We start from the raw sequence: 19843 nt of genomic DNA, 5'->3' as shown, positions 1-19843 counted from the left end.
TGAGTTTTTACTCTAGCTGTAGTAATATTTTTATGTTCAATAAAAAGAAACAAAAAAATAGATTTTTTCAAAGAATGACAAGTAATTCTTTTCAAAATTTGTATAAGCGCTGAAAAAATTTTAAATGAATGATTGTCAAGTTTTTAATCCAAAACTTAAAATATTAGTAAATTTGAAACAAAACTTTGCATCTTAATCAAATTGAATTTATTTGAATTTTGTACCTATAATTTTGTCAACTTCATGTAACTTCTCTTTCATCGAATCCCTTTGCAAATCACGTCCTTCCTCCTCATATAATCGTATCAGACGTTCCATAGCGTTCTTTTGTTTTGCTATATCTTTATCATTGTTGACGATATGAAGATACATTTCATAAACATCTATTGCATCCCTCAGTTCTTCAAGTTTATCAAACAGTTCAGCTAATTCCCAATAAACAGCTAACACTCCATTCACAATTCCAGCTGAAGTAACAATTGACAAGTTCTTCATGTTACAGTTGACAAAATCTTTACTAACGTTAATACCACCTTTTCTGACCTTTTTTTGTCGCTGCATTTGATAATGTTTTTGTTCACTGTCTTCCAGTTGTAAACGTAGCATTTCGTCTTCTAGCTCTTGACTTTCAATCAGAGAGAATCCTTTCCTATAATGCTCCAAGGATTTTTCATAATTTTCAAGTAACTTATTCAATCCTCCCAATGCAACATGACAGAGACAGACCATTTCTTCTTTCTTTATACTGTCCTCCAATCTTTTAGTGGTAGAATGGATACTCCCCAACCCAAAGTATATTTGATGTTGAAAATATTTAATTTCCAGTTGAGAAGAAAGATTCAAACAATCATTAAAGCAGCTTATTGCTTCCTCCCCTTTATCAGAGAGCGTGTAAGCATTACCAAGACAAAAATAAGCCATCATTTTGATGCTTTTCTCGTCTGCAACTTCTACACAACTATTGTAATGTTCAATAGCCGTTTCATAATCGCCATTATTCATAGAACAATTCCCTTCTTCCAAGATCTCCATAACTGCTGGAACCGGGAAAGCTAGATCTCTTCTAGTAGTCACGCAAAAATTTATCTAAGTTCTCCAATGTTCTTCATGTGAACAGCAAACTTTTCTTTATTGCACTTATTGTTATGCGCCAAACATCAAAGTTAAACTGTTTAACTATATAAGGCAAAATTATAAGCTTTATTTAGTCCACTCTTTAGTTTCTAAACTACAATAGAGGAAATTCATTTATGGAAGTTTAGAGCAAGCAAATGAGAGATCTGACTAACATGGATGTAGAGTGTGTGTAGGGTGTTATATACCAATAGGTTAAAGAAACGGCAATTTTGCAAATTGAAGGTAAATAAATTCTCGTAAATTATGAATGTTTTAACATTTCACCCCGATAAGTTTCGTAAGTTAATTAATTTATTCAAGTGCCCATTTCAGCAGCATTGAATTTAGGGGTGATTTCCACCGTATCAGTAAAAAAGTTTTTAAGTTTCTCAAAACGTTCCATTTTTAAGGCTGTGTAAAGTTGGCAAAATGCTTCTTTTTATGGAGCTTGTCAGTCGAAGGAAAAGTTTGGAACGACTTACTTTTGTAACGTCATGCAAAGGATTCATCACGATATATATATCAACCACGTGTTTGTCGGTAATTGCACGTTGCAAACCCCCACTCCCACAGTCACGAAAGTCTTCTAACTCTGTAAACGTCTTATAGCTACAATACATTATTTATCATATGAACACAACGCAAGATGCAACAACTTGAAATTAAATAAAATGATCCATTAAAACTTTCCGTCTTATTTCTTTTGAGTATCTTTTTTCCTAGTATTTTTATACACAGGTGTTGAAACAAGCGAAGAAGGAAACAATACAATAAAGTCAGAAAAATCTACAATCAATGTGACAATCTTTGAGTTAACGGTGTCACAAATTTTGATTTCTTTACCATTTTTGTTCTCGTCAGATCAGAACCACCAAACTATGTCGAATACCTGTCTTGCATATAGTTGCACATAGTCGTAGATTAATATATATAAATTGGGACATTTGCTCTAACTCGTGTCTAATACATATTTGAGCAAAATTGCGCATGTATGAGCAAAGATGCGTCAATACCGAAACGTGCTTTGAAAAATGCTCAGCGTTTTACTGATGAAGTTGTAGTAAATAATGATTTTTCTAGAAAAGAAAACCAAACAACAAAATAAAGGCGCCAATTTTTTTAATATAGAGGTATATGAGGTTAAGCTGGATCGAAAAATTTTAAAATGTCTTGTAGTACAAAGCCCTCGGTGAAGTCCAATCTTAATTCGTATGTAGTTTCCAAATAGGGAGGTACCCACACGTCACAATGCATTGTAAATTGCAACTTACATGACAAACTTATAATAAACCCCAAAGTTCAGGTCTAAAGCGCGATGAATCTGTGTCAAAAGAGAATCTTAAGACGCACCAAGAATCAAATTCTTATAATCCGTTGGCACCTTAGTTAAATAGTATACGGAAAAAGCACACAAATGAATCTTTGGAAGATTCAAAAGATATACATTTGATAAAAGTTGCATTTAATCTATTCGAGATTGCAGTAATGCAGCATAGATAATTGGTTGATGATAAACTATCTCAAAAGTTTGATTCTTCTAATTCTCATCAATAAGGTGCTTCACCTTTATGAAATAAACTTATCAGTCTATAACTCTAAGTATTGAAATCATTCCCAAGCATATTCTTTTTTATAAGAAAATTTGCTTGCGTGTGCTCTTTCTGCCACGTGTATCATACCACTCTTGTCATGAATACACGTTAACAAAGTAAAAACCTATGTTATTGCCTTGTTTTTTGGAAATTGAAAATCTACATCTTGACTAGAGAATAAAAAATGTACAAAAAGTAAACCAATTATTATGAAATGGTTTTACTTTAAATTGTTATTGCCTAAATAATTTTTCTTTGTTTCCGGTGAGTTGCAAAGAATCATTCTGTTAAAAATAAAATATGAAGATTTGTACTCGGAAAATAGACATATAAATAAGGAAGACAGGCTTTATGTGATCAAATTTAACTTCTGACACAATGAATTTTCTAATGAATGAAAAAATCCGCAAAATTCAACCTTACGTTTTAAAGCGTTCCGGTTTTTAATATTGACTATTGATGAGAGTACAAAACAACTAAGTCTGCAAAACTTACAAAAAATTCTCCGGTCTTCAAGTAATTCAATACTATTGACTTCTTCACCGTTTTTACTACCGTCTGACTACAAGCATCAAAACAACAAGAATGACTTGTTTTGCAAGTCCTCATACCTACATAAATTTTCTCAATTTGAAAAGATCACAGCAAGATATAGTGACCTGGCGACCCTTGGTGGAGAAGTTTGGAGGAGTTTTGAAATGGCTTAGTTTAAATTTTACACGCAAATGCTTTCAAAAATGCCTTTGGTGTGAGACATAAGCAAATACATTAGAAGAAACACACAAAAAAGTCGATTAATCATCACATACATCATATTTCACACTATACTTGTGTTTTAACCCGATGCCTGCCTGAATCAATGCTCTAAAAACACAAGCAACGTCTTTCGCCCGTTTTTAGTCGTGCTCACTCAGGCCGGCACGACCAAATTATATATTCCTAAAGGGTTAGAAACGGCTGGAATAAGATGCAAAATTGAGCAACTGTATCTCCATGAAATGTTCCAAAAAGTTTCCCTTGTCTAACCGAAGTCCTTTGTTTTCATGCAAAGGTGTGAAAGGCGAGTTTCTGGCGCCTGAAAACCAGATTGCTCATTCAGCCTTTTATAAGGCTGTCCATGCGGGATTTACACGTTAACCATTTGTCATTGATCTATGATGTAAATGAAATTGTAGTTCCTAGGCATGCTGATGAGCCCTGACATTGGGCGAAAGGGCTATTTCAAAAAGATTATTTAGTTGAAATAAATTAATGATTTGATTTGATTTGATTTGAAATAAAAAAATGATTTTGAGAATTAAGATGTTAAAATTAAAATTAAAAATTCTAGGAGTGCATCAACCATAATGGCACCACCGATTTATGTTAGCACCAATCATTTTAGTAATTCATGTTTACAATCACAGTAGCACGACTAGTTGTTTTAGTCTAGCTACGCCACTGATGTCAATCTTTGTTCTTTTTAATAAACCATGCTAGTTCAAAAAATTGCCAACTTTAGACAGCAAAATTTTCCTGTAAGTGTATAAAAACAACACACACTTAACAACATTTTCAACAAACCATGCTTGTTCAAAGACTTGCCAACTTTATGAAAACAATCGAAACTTAACGACAATTTAAAAACATCATGATCATTTGAACGATAAATATGATTTTCAATATCGTCATTATCCCAGCAGTAAAAGAAACATGTTTTACTTGGATAGGAAAATGATAATTTTTGAAGAATGCAGATGTTAGGAATAAAGATTAAATCAATTTAGCTCAAACAAAAGCTTTAAGACAGTTTAAAATCTGTTAAAAGCGGCGTTGCAATATATTTCTTTGTTATAAAAGAAAAGATAATTAATAAAAACATATATTATTCATATCGTATTCATATTGCATTCATATCCGACTGCGAGAGAACAAGTCATTTAAATATTCTCATCATTCTTGTTTTGCTTAGCATGGTGCATTTAATGAACCGGTAAATTTTATTTCTTTTGTTTTTCAAACATTAACGTATATATGAAGTCGATCATCGATAATCCTCAATATTTGCAATAGTTGTAATTTACTTAACGTTCACAAAGACTATAGGAATATAGCTACTCTTTAAAACATAGAGTAGACTGAAACTATGCGCTCCCACCAGCCCCCACCCCCCGTATATAGGTAATGGAATGCAAACTTGAAGAGACTAATTTAATTCAAATGCTGCAAAATCCAGATAATGTTTGATATACACAAGTATCTGATATAGGACAAGACATTTCCGACATTTTCAGTTGTACGATGAGCTAATCGAAGACAAGCAATCGTTTCTTGTTAAATCATTTCATGAAAATGTTCACGAATGACAATATTTAAGGTATCAATGCAAAATGGTTTATATACATATCATAAATGAAAAAATTAATTTAGATAAACACCAAGAACATTTTTCTCAAGAATTATAGTTCTCATAATACAATTTGCTTGCGTGTCCACTTCCGCCAACGTAGTTCATAAAATTGTCATGAAGAAGAGAAAGTATACACGCTAACAAAGCTAAAGCATCGTGAAAACGTTAAATATAACACTGTCGAGATTCTGTATGTATGAAAGTTTAATTGTGATTAAAAACGCAGCAAAAGAAAACACTCTAATGCTATAGAATTGTTTAAATCCGTATAGTTACTGCCTACAAACTTTATGTTTTTTACGTGATTGGTAGAATATTTTTACACTAAATCGGAGTATTTGTAAAGGGAGATATAAATAAGTTACATACACAAACTTTCGGCAATGAAAATTAACGTCTGACGCAATATAATTTTCATAACGTTGTTAATATATACACCCTAAAAGAAATATCAAACTCAAGTATTTTTAAAAAATATCAGCTTTTAATTATGTAAAGAATACATTGTAACAAAGTCTGGTAAACTTACAGATAAACCACTGATTTCCGATCACAGTCTCCTATAGATAATTCAACAAGTGTATTTCTATAACGTTTACCGTCAGGTTAGAAACATCAATAATAACGCCTTGTTTGCAATGTCGTCATAAAAAAGATTATTTTAACAATGTAGAAATTTCAAAATAACAGTAGGAAGTACATTTTTTTGAAAAAATGCTTTATGTTCTCCATGGGGGGAGGGGGGAGAATGAATAATTTGTGGATTTAAATGTCCTTCAAATGTATGAAAAATAAATAGAAAGATATTACATAGATAGTAAATTCACCAAATAAAGTGAACCATTTATAAGTCTAAAATAGCTTCTTAATAAATCATTCATCTTCAATTTTCTTTCTCTTCATCGCTACTTTCAAACTGAATAAAAATTAGTTCTGGTGGTAGGACTTGAACACCATTTATTGGCACATGATGTTTCTTTCTAAAACCGCTGTCATTATGAGTCCACGATGAACTGCTCGTTTCTTTATTAAATGAACCGACGTTTTTTCTACTTTCGTTTCCATTCCTCTCACGCGTCTCGCCATATCGTAAACGCTGTTTATAGAAAATAGAAAATGTTGTACGAAAGAAGACAATCTAAAGCAATGATGTGAAAGATTTTTGAAACTTAAGTAAGTAAATAGAGTAGACCAAAAGCAGTGCAAGGATAAGCAAAAAAAATCAAATACATTTACTTTATTTTACATATAAATACCTCTAAAGTTTCTTCAAATGATTCATTATGTTTTTCATGATCTGATTGACTTCTGTCTTCAACAACAACCTCCCTGTTTTCTTTAACGTTTCTTTCAAGTTTGTTTTTAAATGATTTATAACTACCACGGGAATATCCATCCGTAGAGATATCTGACTGGCTGTCGCTTGGCCGTGGAGGAGTGGGTAAGAATTCAGAAAACTCACTGCCACTGACAATGGACAAGATTTCTGGGTCATGTGATTTCTCTTCCCACTTTTTGTCGGAATAAATTGCTTGAAAATTTTGATTCTTAATTTGGTCGTGAAGGATAGGCGATGATTTATAATCTACTTCTGACGTATCTGAATGTGAGCTGAGTTGCAATCCACCAGAAATTTTGTAATAAGTCGAGGTTTTAGCATTTTTAGCATGGGATAGTTTTGGACGGTTTTCAACAATGTATCTTTTACTATCACCAGAACCATGATTTTTAGCTTCATCAACTTTCATTTCGTGATTCATGTAATCTCGTGTACGAGTTGAGCCTTGATATTTGGCTTTTCTTCTAGGTGGTAAGTAATAAGAGTGAACATCTTCATAATTTTCATGTCTTGGCGGCGAATTTCGAAGGTTTATTGTCCAGGCAGATGGTAAAGGTTTTCGTCTGCGAGTCGTAGAAGATTTAAAAGATTTTTTGTAGTTCAGTCTTGAGTGGTTTCTTGGCAATGATCTCTTTCGTCTACAAAGAGCAATGGTAATTTTAGAAACTTTAAAAATCAAAGGAAAAACAAGAGAGATGTATTGCCATCGCTAATTGGGGGGCTCTTATTCATATATTCATGATATGCTGAATTAATATCTTTTGAAATGTATTGTTATCTACGGATTTATAACGTGCATATATGAACAAAAGCCCCCCCCCCCACAATTAGCGATAGCAATACATCCCTGAAAGACAACGTGTGTGTTTGATAAAATAAAGCATAGTAAGCCATTGGAGGTGAATAAATAACAAAGTAGGATTACATGTGCAGTTGAATTCTAGTCAGTGACTTGTACTGCAATCGAGCTATAATAGTATAACTGCGCTGTGGTAGTACAACTGATCTGTAATAGTTTAAGTGCCCTGTGGTAGTACAACTGATCTGTAATAGTTTAAGTGCCCTGTGGTAGTACAACTGATCTGTAATAGTATAACTGCCCTGTGGTAGTACAACTGATCTGTAATAGTATAAGTGCCCCTGTAGTACAACTGATCTGTAATAGTATAAGTGCCCTGTGGTAGTACAACTGACCTGTAATAGTTTAAGTGCCCTGTGGTAGTACAACTGATCTGTAATAGTTTAAGTGCCCTGTGGTAGTACAACTGATCTGTAATAGTATAAGTGCCCTGTGGTAGTACAACTGATCTGTAATAGTATAAGTGCCCTGTGGTAGTACAACTGATCTGTAATAGTATAAGTGCCCTGTGGTAGTACAACTGACCTGTAATAGTTTAAGTGCCCTGTGGTAGTACAACTGATCTGTAATAGTTTAAGTGCCCTGTGGTAGTACAACTGATCTGTAATAGTTTAAGTGCCCTGTGGTAGTACAACTGATCTGTAATAGTTTAAGTGCTCTGTGGTAGTACAACTGATCTGTAATAGTTTAAGTGCTCTGTGGTAGTACAACTGATCTGTAATTGTTTAAGTGCCCTGTGGTAGTACGACTGACCTGTAATTAGTATAACTGCTCTGTGGTAGTACGACTGACCTGTAATTAGTATAACTGCTCTGTGGTAGTATGACTGACCTGTAATTAGTATAACTGCTCTGTGGTAGTACAACTGACCTGTAATTAGTATAACTGCTCTGTGGTAGTACGACTGACCTGTAATTAGTATAACTGCCCTGTGGTAGTACAACTGATTGTAATTAGTATAACTGCCCTGTGGTAGTACAACTGACCTGTAATTAGTATAACTGCTCTGTGGTAGTACAACTGATCTGTAATAGTATAACTGCCCTGTGGTAGTACAACTGACGTGTAATAGTTTAAGTGCCCTGTGGTAGTGCGACTGACCTGTAATAGTTTAAGTGCCCTGTGATAATACGACTTACCTATAATAGTATTGATGACCTGCGGTATTACAACTGACCTGTAATAGTACGACTTTCCTGGATGATCAAATGTTCTCACAACAACAACAGGTTGTTGATGACCAACACTAAACACATCATCGCCATATTGACTGTAGCCCATGTTGGTATAATTTCTCACTGAATCACTGGGCATCATGTTTCTTGAACGGTTGTCATGTGACGCCATACTACGTGACGTCATTGCGGCTGTCTCCTTGGAAGAGAAGTTGATTGGCTGTAACCTCTCTGTACGTAGTGGAGCATTGGACTTTAGCTTCACATATTCTCCATAGTTATCATCAACATTGAAATTACCACTTTCCTTTTTTCCGTTTTCATGAAACTCCGAAGACTTCCATTCTTCAACAACACGACACTGATTAGCAACTTGTCCCACATTATATCCACGATTCTCGTGGGAAACACGAATCACGTCGTCCACACGACTCTCTTTAGCTTAACGAGTTTGATTCGCTGATACACCAGCATTTTGAAGGGTTTCATGAGACATTTCTAACCTGTTTCTATTGTCAACATAACTCTCTTCAACAGACTCATGATCTTCTAAGCCTAAAATATGAACTTTGTCTGTTTTTACGTTATATTCAACTTCACCCTTGTTTGCACCACTATCAATTTCATCCAAAGTATTTTCTCTCATAATTTTAGTAAAAGTTTTACTGTATATGCCTCCTTAAGCAGACTATTTTCCATCCTTCGTATCGAATTTAAGATAACGATGCTTGAATTGAAACATTGAAAATGTTTGTAGAAAAAGGAAATCAAGCGAAGTGATAACGGTAATTAATACGACAAGTTTTTTTAAAATAAACATGTTTCAACATCTCATTTGCCATGTCATTTTTAACATCTCACGATGCCATGGCGTTTTTAACATCTCATGATCATAGTTTCTTGGAATTTTCAAAAATGCCTTCTAGGGGTGGGTCGAAAAAATTTTGAATTTCTAGGGGTGGGTTATAAACTAGGGGTGGGTATGTCTATGTAGGGGTGGGTTCCGAGATTTTCCATTTAGAAAAATTAAAAAATAGATGAAATGCATCTATGATAAAAAAAGTTAATAACTTCAAAGTTCAACATCACTCAATTTTTGCCCCCATGTTATTGCATCATCTATCTTCATATTACCCTATAAGGGACCAAAAATATCTCCCTAATTTGACACCATGTTATTGCATCAGCCATTGATTGCATCATCATCAGAAGAAGATATTTGGCGAGTTTGGTGAACTTGCTTGATTGACAATATTAGTGAATACATAGACTTTATCAGTGTTGTATATAGTATGCATAGAGAGACCATAAATAAGTCTAAAATCAGCTTTCCCGTAGAAAAAAACGAATTTTTTTTCGGCTTGTATGTAGGGGTGGGTAAGAAAATTTTGGACCCAAATGTAGGGGTGGGTTACCAATTTGGGGTGGGTATGTCTATGTAGGGGTGGGTTCCAACCCCTCTAGAAACTATGATGATGCCATGTCGTTTTTATCAAATGTGCTTAATCAATAGTGCTTCTACGCAGTTATGATAACGGTAATTATAGAGTTGGTAGCAATTGCCAAACATCTGGGATGTGACCACCATTTTCAGCCGGTGTAATACAGACTGCAGTTTTCATTATTTTCTACAGAATCTTAAACAAAATTGTATTAAAAACTTACCTCTTGAAAAAATATCTTGAAATAATCCTCTCTAATAAACGACCATTTAAGTTTGAAAAACAGATAAACCAATAGCAATGGCAAGCGGAAACAGATCTTAAATTCTCTTTTATTATTCCGTGCAGTCATTCTCAAGACTCAGTTCAACAGGTAAATATTGACATAAAAAAGATATCCTTTTTCCAGTCTTCAAAATGTGAAAGTAGCCATATTCTTTGCAATATTGTACATTCATCCATGTTCTAGAATAGTGGATAGAAACACGAAATTTGCCGATTCGAAACAAAGGATTTTTTGCTAAATGTTTAGTAAAAGTTTTCGATATTTGAATTAAAGGTTTAGATTTGCAGACTCACAGATTAGGCTTCGGACACCCGCAAGAAAAATGAAAAGTCATTTCATACATACGCAGGAGGACGAAACTAGATTATTAACGATAATAGTTATCGTTAATAGACGATGAAATCATTGCATATTCCATTTGTTAAGGAAAAAACAACATGTACGCCGAACGGTGGAAGATTTTCACATAAAAATAAGCATTCAACAAAGTCTTGTTTAATGTTTAAAGTTTGATGTACAAGTACTGACCTGTAATAGTTTCACTTTCTTAGTAGATCAAAAGTTCTCACAGTAAGAACAGTTGTTGGTTTTGAACATTAAACACATCATAACCATGTTGACCAACATAGTACACTTTCTCACCAGTGTGTTTATTGGCTTAAACTCTTTCTTTAAGTCATGGAACATTGGTCCTTAAATTCACATATCCTGCATAATTATCATCAATGTTGCCATCATTGCTTTCCTGTTTTTTTGTTTTCATGAAACTCCAGGTTAGACTTACATTTCACAACATGGTTCTCGTTATATACACGTCATCGGGAAAATAGAATTAGCTACGTCACCTACACGAAACGATAAAGTTTAAGCTGAGAAATAATGTAAAACATTTAGTTATCAACAGAAATAGAATTTAAGTGATGGTTAAGTACTACAGTTGTAAAGTAACTTTGAGCATCTTTAAGTTTGTGTTGTAGATTTGATCTTTCATAATCGCAAATATCCTTCAAATTTTATTTAAAGAAAACGAAGTTCCAACACCCTACATGGCCTAAAATGAAATTTTTCCACCTTTACGATTCGCTAAAGGGGTTTTATTGAGTAAAGATTGCTGCATTGATGGAGCCAACGACAATAATAAAATTTTCTATAGTGACTAATATCTTTATTATCAGTGTCTGTCTCAAGGCTCATCAAAATACCTTTAATTTCACAGAATTTAACAGCGAATACATTTTACCCGAGATATTTCATAAGTCAGTTTTTTGATATTTATGTTCACCATGTTAAGGCTTTTTCTTTGAAAATTGTCTGCAAAAGAAACTATTTCCATTTTGAAGTTCTAAAATTTACGTTCAGGTATGATTTGGCTAATATCACCAACATATAAAATGTACATGAATATTAAAAGCCAAACATTTTACCACAATGTATTAATTTGTAATGCATTCATTTTTGTCTAAGCTTTAAGTCAGAAATAACTATAGAATCACAGTGTAAATGTCGCCACAAGTGACGGCAGAATCACCCAGTACTTAATTCTTATACTCTAATCTTGAGGATATGAATTGACATGTCGCAATTCCTAAAATCACTTTCGACCACTTGCGATGCACTAAACGCGCGGTAAATACAAAAAGCTAAATAACTTTATATTTTATCTAAATTTTTAAATCTCATCAACACGCTATAATTTTAATTTTATTATTTTCATCTTAACTTCTTATTTAGATCTACTGGATGAAAACTGTAAGAGGTCGTGGTTTTTTCAAGATTTTTAGAACTGGAAAAAATTTTTCTGTTCTTGTGTCTACATGTCGTATTAAAATGCTTTAAAGTCAAAACAAACAGAGTTGACAAAGTTTCAAACATTCAGACAAAGATGGTGCATAGTGCAATTGCCATAACCAAACTGAGTATGTCGGAATTTGTACAACATAAAGATACTGATGACAAGTGTGAACTATAATAACTAACCAAACGTAACATGAAGTGTTTATGAGTTTGAAAATATTTTCATGCTTTTATGAACATTTAAAAACTATGATAAACGTTCTACTTTGTCAATTTTGAAATGTTTGTTTTTAGTTACATCAGTCCTGTAGTATGACTGTTGTCCAGCAAGATATGAAATGAAACAACATACCAGAAACAAGAAACAAGGTATGTTTCTCATTTCAAGGTGATAGTTCAACAAACTTGTAACGAAAATTGCAATTCACTTTTCCACCTTAATTCACAATTTTACACCCTGAAATTCATGATTAGTGTAAAATGCCCTTTCTACCTACTTTATCACAATGAATATCATGTCTTTTTATAACCAATACGGCAAAAATTACTAACCTTGAGAATCATTGTAAATCCACAAAAAACAAAACCTTTAAAAAATTCGCAACATAAACTGATATTTCTCGTTTATTTAAATTAAAAAATGGTTATAAAACTATTTTCATTTAAGTTCATTTCGTAAATATTTATTATATTTCTACTAACAATGATGTTTCCATTTAAAAAAATAACATTCATGTTACTAGTCCCCAGTCCACTTTAGACTCACCAACATTACCTTCTTATCTTCAGTTGATGTCAGGATTTTCTTCTCCATTTTTAATAATAAAATGACCCATGTCCTCCATCCTGCCCGCCTTTATTTCTTTCATAAGTAGTAAGTTCCGCAAAAAGGAAGAAGCTCAAATCGAAACCACCGAAACCATATTCTTCGCCAAATTCTACGTAAACCAAAGTTGTCACCCGATTCAAATAAATCCCTTTAAACGAAGAAGTTGAAGTCTAAGAAATCGATCAGGAAATCATGAAAGAAAAACATTTATCACTCAACAACAATTATTATTTATGATGACCAATGACTTCACCCCACGTTTCGATGAATTTACAAAAAACTTACTAAGGTTTGTTTAATTTTGTTGCTCTTGGTGTCACAAGGTTACACAAACAAGTTACAATAATGTTCATAATTAAATATTTAATTGCGACTCACCCCATCACGCATCACCCCACACCACAATAAACGGGCTATTGTTCATCTACAGATCTACAGTAGAAAAGCTGTACTGCAATAATGGTTAACTTAGGTGATGTCTTTCCGGATTTCGAGGCTGAAACAAACAAAGGTCCCATGAAATTTCACCAATTCTTAGGAGACAGGTTAGTGTCAAATGACTCGAGTCATTTTCTTGCACAATCATAATCCACTTCAATTAGCACGCGCTAAGAATCATCAAGCTAACTCTACTCAATTATTTGATGTAATTTTTGTCTGAACATAGAAGTGATTATAACATACATTGTTTATGCCAACCTTTGAGAAAGTAAATCCTTCCAGCAACTTTGAATTTTGAATCGTGAACTCTGTACTACGAATTTATAATAATCGTGGAAACTCCTTTTGATATGAGGACATATCAACGTTTCGTGAACATTTTTCGAGTAAAGATATTCTCCTACCTTGACAAGATGATTGCTCGTGTCGTTAAATCACCATATAATTTGAGTCCTTGTAATAGATAGCATTCGTGACAAAACATTGAAAAAAACATAGTCGTATTTGACATATTTATATTATACAAAATATAACTATTAAACCGAGCATTGAAATGAATATGAAGTAATGAAAGTATTGTAAGACTTGACTATTTTTTCTTGTGTACCTTTATATTAGCCACAGATGCAAGTATAGCTCTATAGCTGTATTTAGTTGTAAAATACAGCTCGATCACTAACAATTATAATTTTTGAATACACGCTTTTCATGATATGTAGCGACGGAAATCATGTTGAAGATAAGGACATTACTAAAAAAAGTTCTTAGCTACAGTAGGAACCTTCGCAAAAAAATTGCGCAAGTATTAAATTAACGAATAAATTCTAAACAAATTAATGCCTGTAAATATAAATGAACATAAGTTAAATGAGTACATAGGTTTTAAATGATGCATATATATGTTCTTCATCACAAAGAGTAATCATTTAGTATCACGTGAAAAGTCTTTGAAGGAGACATTTTCGAGAAGTCTCAAATTTTGTAAACCATCTTTTAATTTCATGCAAACATAATACGTCTCGTTTTTCTTCTCGGTCACTGCAGCAACTCCATACGCAAATGGTATCTTTTTGTTGTTCTCATCATAATAATACACTAGGCAACTAGACTCTCCAGGCCGGAGGAACTCGTTATCACTCTTTACTGCCACTGCATCACGAAACACTTTTTTCTTGTTGTTGTCAAAAACGCTACAACTGAGGTCAGCAATTTCGTTCAAGCCCGACTCGTCACCAACTTTATAAACTTTTTCATTTTCCTTCGATAACAAATTATCAAACACAGCATCGAAAGAACTCGGCATCTCTATTTCAGCCGCAGTAAATTCATTTTCTTTGTCATCAATTAAGATTGCCACGATGTCGGTTTCAAGATCAAATGAGTAACGAAATAGCTCGCCAAGAGGCATTTTTATGCTGTTTTCATGAGTATAAGAGTACTTGTTTTTTAGTAGAAATTTCTCAAATGCCAATTTATCATTTTCAATTTTGTCTCGAATGTAAAGGAACTGATCGGCACCTTTCGGAACTTTTCCATATCCAACATGAAGACAAGTCAACGCGTATTGTTTGCCATCTTTACAGCTGAACAGAGTCAACGTGCCACGGGATTCTTCATTAGGCTCATCATCGCGCTTTGAGTGAACCATGTTGGATAGTGGTCGAATTATTATTTCGTCTGATGGGTCGACAAAACGTAATTCAATGTATTCTGAAGCATTGCCATCAAATATCTTATTGATTTCTGGTTTCAAATCTTTCCCTCTCATTTCATTGTCCACTTCGAGGTTCAAATGAAGATAAGGCATGTCTTCGTTCTCATGGGCTATGCCATATTTGCCACAAAGCCAAGAAAAACTGTGAATGTAAAAACGTCATGGTGTTCGATAAAAAATCAGCATGATGGCGGCTTGTCAAGCCAAATTAATCAAAATTATACTAAATATGATAAGAAATCATTACCTTTTCAATTTTTCATGCACACAATCTTAATTTTGCAACCTTTGGTTAAAAACGTATTTTTAAAGTCACACGTGTTGGGACTGGGAGCTTCATCTACGGAAAAAGACATATAGTAAATCTCGACCATGCATTGAACAAAAAATAAAAAACAAGTAAATGAAATTTACATTTTATTTTTGATTCAGAAGCAGCTAACGTGTTTAAACTCTTTCCTTCCACTAACAAAAATCAAAGTTATATTTACTGACTTTATAATGCAACATGATATAGCTATGAAAGTTGAATCAATAGCTTATAAAGTCACACCAATTTTAAAGGAAGGATTTTTTTCAATCTTTCTTTTTCTGACTACATGCAAATTAGCTAATGTCTCCACATGATCATCGTGTTATTTCCTCAATGAAACGTTTCAAATTAGATATTTTTTCTATAAAACTGCTGCAAGGAAACGCTTTGCTGTTTTGAAGAATTGAAAATGCAATCTTTTGAAATTAATTGCTCGCATAACATGATAACAAGTTGATTGCGTGTACATTGAAAATTTCTTCAAGATAATTCCATCATTTTGCAATTTTCTGTCAACAGTACAACCAGAAAATCAGTCCGAAATTATATAAAGATCACTTGTGAGAAAATATTTATAACAGCTATGCTGTTTTTTGCAGAGCAATAAAAATGCCAATCAGCTGTAAAAATTCAGTAGTAATATACCAACTGAAGTTATATTTCCTTATTTTAATATTGTACTTCGGAAACTTTTATTATAATTATAAAAATACAGGATTAACGATAAAAATGATCGTCATCGACCAAGCGTGTCATCCCACAAATAAATTATAAAATCCTTCTTTTAAAGATGAAATGAAGAGAAAACGGACTATTTTTTTTCAAAACTGATAAAATTTGATGTGTTACTTTTTGTGAGGTATTGCAGACGACAATTCCTTTTCATCGGTATAGCCTTTGCGACGCTGTCACCTTTACGCAAAATATAAACAAAGATTTGTCAGAGGCCTTATCAAAATACAATAATAAAATAACCCAACGTAGCTCAAATCACCTTCAACATATTGTATAGACCGTTTTAAAGAGATGCGACCTGCATTAAGGAAGACAAAGAACATAATTTTTAGAGTCTCTTCCGAAAAAATGCACTATGTAATTGAACTTGTGACCTTTTCTCAAATTATCCTTGTCGGGTGAGGATACAGATTTTGCTGTTTTAAACACAGCTCGGATCTTCAGGTCATCTAAAACATTGATAAATCATCAAATCAAGAACTTAGATTTTTTATATTTAATGTTTCTGTATTAAAATGTTGTGTGTGTTTTTTTTTCATATATAGCTAATAAAATATTGGAGCAGATTATCATCTTTATAATCTTAAATATGTTCTTCGAGCCAAAACGTTTGCCAATTTGTCAATAAAAAATTAGCGCAAAACTAATTTTAAATTTACTAATACATTTGCATTTCTGCAATAGACATAAAATAAAACATAATACAAAAATGCTATTTTGGAGAAAACATTTCGCTCCAAAGGCCGCGGAACCGGGAGGGCATTGGGGGCAAGAGCCCCCCCCCCACTTTTTGCAACAGGGAAAAATGTGCCCTTTTTCTGGAATGAAAGTGCCTTTTTTTATGGTGTAGAAATGTCTTTGTTTTAGGTAAAATTGGACTGAAGAAGTTTTTCTTAGATACAAGTAGCCCCGAGAGTAGAACAAAGTCTGTCGGCACCATGCATCATGGCGGGGAGTCCATGCCAAAACTTTTTGTCCGGTAGCTAAGAAATGATATTGTGAACGTTCTGCAAACTGTGGACAACAACACGTTTATATTACTATGTTAAATAACGGTTGGCTGTAACAAGTGACAAAGTTCCTTCGGTTTTCGCTCCTGCTTGGTGTAGCTATATTTTGATCCAACACAACCAAGACCGAAGAAAGTTCCGTGGCGACTTCAACACGGAGATGGCGAGCAACATCATTTCCAAACTGCTAAAGACGCCCACCGTGCAAAGTATGTTGAAGCAATTGATGCGTGCTTGGCTTCACTTCAGGAGCACTTCGATCAAAAAGCATATTCTGTATTGATGAACATCGAAACCGTGCTCATTAATGGAGCAAACGGGTGTAAGTTTGAGTTGAATAATGAGGTTGAACACCTTTACGAAAATGACCTCGACTTTGACCAGCTGAAGGCGGAGTTAAAGCTTCTTGAAGGAATCATCTCGCAGCGACATCCAGAAGTAAAGAAGGTGACATCAATTGACACCATAACATCCATATTCTCAACCGAAGAAAATAAATCATCGCAGATCGTCATGGCAATGTCTAATATTGTCCGACTCTTGCAGATTTACCTCCAATGAGCGCAGCCTCTGGAGAACGATCTTTTTCATGCCAGCGGCTTGTCAAGACACATCTCAGGAGCACAATGACGGCAGCACGCTACAATAATCTTATTGTTATGCATGTAAACAAGGCCAGAACTGACGAACTGGACTTACGTTTAATAGCTAAGGACTTTGTTCTCAAAAACGAACGTAGGGTTAGATTTTTTGGGAAATTTTAATGAGATCGCATTACTTAATAAAATTGTTCATGTATTCATCTTAGTTCAATTTGTTAGCACGTACGCCGAGCAATAGATAATACGCATAGCATTCTAAGAATGTCTACCAATATTTTACAGACTTTGAAACTTAATCATGATTCATGAAACAATGCATATCTGTAATATACTAAAACAGTAAGCTGCAAACTCACATGCCCTTTTCGGTCAGTGCCCCCACTTTTGAGATACTTCCGCGGCCCCTGTTTCGCTCATGCACCAGAGCAAAACGTTTTTTTAAGCACGTCTTCAAAATGCTACAAAAGTGAGCAAACAAATTTATTTAACGAAAAATTGACCGACTTTTCCTTGATAACATATATTTTTCTATGAGCGCAAACCAGCTCATCATTAGACACGTTCAAAAGATGCCTACGCAATTTACGCACTAATTTTTACAGATATTTTATTCCCAGTCATCATGCCATACGACTTAAATTGACTGAATTTGCATTTATAACATAATGCATGCACTTAGTATGTGCCCATAGCCTGATACCTTTTGAAGACTTTCGTCAGCCATATTGAATGAATGCAAATTATTTTCTTCCTAATGGCAAAAAAGATTGGCAAAGCTGTAAAAATTTGGTTCAGTAAGAAATGATTGTTTGGTTAGTGGTTAAAATAAAATAATTCTTTATTTCCATTTAAGATTTTTACTCAGCTAAAAATAGTGAATGGGAAAAACAAGAGAGCGCAGTTTCGACGGTATAATGTTTGTACGCTTTTCTATAAACTATCAAAATGTTTTGTTAAAAGTATAATCTCTTCATGACCAAAAATTAAATTAAAGGAAATTTTGATCACAACGACGTCATGTCGTAAAGATAACTTTAAATTGCGACAAGTCAGGGAAGAAACAACTGTTGTTTTAGTTAAGAAAAGCACACAATGAATGGCTCGCAAAACCGGCAACTCTGACTATTTTTATTTCTCAAACGTCAAAGTAACTATATATGAAAGTCATCTCTGAAAGTCTTAAGTCTTTATTATAATCACAGCTATATAATCACGATTTTTTCAACTAATGAATACTTTCTAATTAGCAAAAATAATTGACTCGTCCCTTTAACGAATGATGCAATGATAAAACTGTCACTGTGGAAGAACAGCATTTGTCAGGTATGTCTTGTAATTGCTCTAATTGTGGACAATAATCTTAGCTAAGTAAATCATGGTTATCAAAGAAGAGTGAAGACCTTCTAGTTTAAAGTTTAGAAAATGATAAAAGGATATGTGACGTTAGACAAAGTTACATTTGTATGATGTATAAGCTTATACAAGCTTTTACATACATATCTATTTAATGCAAAACAGTTTGAAAATTAAAAGTTCATTGACTGATATTTATATAGCTAAAATATATATATTGGCGATTTTCATTTCGTAGCTAATTTCCAAAAAATTCCACTGCGTTTAACTTCCGGCAACGAACTCTCACACCGTCGTATACATCATATATATACAGACAACAGCTAGACTGTTCAAACTATAAAAGTTGTATTATAATCTGGATATGAGGTTTGCATGGTAATGAAATCCATTGTGGAATGATAAAGAAAAGAAAATCCCTATTTCTACGGAAATGTTTTGCTTGCCGTATCGCCATTGCCTATAAAATAATTCTTTAATGTTTTTTCGCGATGGCGAAAAATTAAGACCCTGTTAAGAATTAGGTTTGTAAGAAGAGGTAGAAATAAGATAGAGAAACAGACTCTTAGAGATTAAATCAAATATTGACGCAATATAATTTTCTAAATTTGTTATTATACACTATAAGAATTCAAACTTCAACATAATATATTTTATATTCTGTTATATACCCTTAATATATTATACAATCAATTAAGTGTATAGAACTTACAAAAAGGTCTCCAGTCTTTTATTGTTTCATAAACTTTTAACTTCTTCGCTGTTGTTTATTCACTTCGGATTTCAGAACATTCTAAAGACGTAGTCGGTAAATACATATATATAAAAAATGTAAGCTATTTCAAAAGACCAGC

The 19843-nt window shown here is 33.5% G+C and overlaps 4 protein-coding genes across 9 annotated transcripts in view; all 4 read right to left on the bottom strand.

Moving 5' to 3' along the window:
- LOC124438160 overlaps nucleotides 1-3378 on the bottom strand; it is a 120356-nt gene extending 116978 nt beyond the window's left edge. For all 5 annotated transcript variants that reach the window (XM_046988158.1, XM_046988160.1, XM_046988161.1 and 2 more), the window contains exon 1: nucleotides 3204-3378. In XM_046988158.1, the coding sequence (XP_046844114.1) occupies nucleotides 3204-3317 (114 nt within the window). In that variant the 5' untranslated portion in view covers nucleotides 3318-3378. The remainder of the gene's footprint in view (nucleotides 1-3203) is intronic.
- LOC124438156 overlaps nucleotides 1-19843 on the bottom strand; it is a 56662-nt gene that overhangs the window by 6334 nt on the left and 30485 nt on the right. Inside the window, exon 2 of one of the 2 annotated variants that reach the window (XM_046988152.1) lies at nucleotides 225-1176. In XM_046988152.1, coding sequence (XP_046844108.1) covers nucleotides 225-1032 — 808 coding nt within the window. In that variant the 5' untranslated portion in view covers nucleotides 1033-1176. Of the gene's footprint in view, nucleotides 1-224; nucleotides 1177-19843 lie in introns of those variants that run through there. The other variant, XM_046988153.1, reaches the window with a different exon arrangement.
- Nucleotides 5862-10826, bottom strand: LOC124438170. Its single transcript, XM_046988186.1, has 4 exons — nucleotides 10727-10826; nucleotides 8473-9025; nucleotides 6354-7074; nucleotides 5862-6193 (listed from the first exon to the last, which is right to left on the bottom strand). The coding sequence occupies exons 2-4, from the start codon at nucleotides 8655-8657 to the stop codon at nucleotides 5981-5983; spliced, it is 1119 nt and encodes a 372-aa protein (XP_046844142.1). The 5' UTR covers nucleotides 8658-9025; nucleotides 10727-10826; the 3' UTR covers nucleotides 5862-5980.
- On the bottom strand, nucleotides 14096-16201 carry LOC124438176. Its single transcript, XM_046988193.1, has 4 exons — nucleotides 16139-16201; nucleotides 15391-15441; nucleotides 15224-15316; nucleotides 14096-15118 (listed from the first exon to the last, which is right to left on the bottom strand). The coding sequence occupies exon 4, from the start codon at nucleotides 15067-15069 to the stop codon at nucleotides 14185-14187; it is 885 nt and encodes a 294-aa protein (XP_046844149.1). The 5' UTR covers nucleotides 15070-15118; nucleotides 15224-15316; nucleotides 15391-15441; nucleotides 16139-16201; the 3' UTR covers nucleotides 14096-14184.

Source organism: Xenia sp. Carnegie-2017, unplaced genomic scaffold, assembly GCF_021976095.1.
Source record: "Xenia sp. Carnegie-2017 unplaced genomic scaffold, XeniaSp_v1 HiC_scaffold_19, whole genome shotgun sequence".
NCBI lineage: Eukaryota > Metazoa > Cnidaria > Anthozoa > Malacalcyonacea > Xeniidae > Xenia > Xenia sp. Carnegie-2017.
This window is presented reverse-complemented; position numbering and strand designations above follow the sequence as displayed.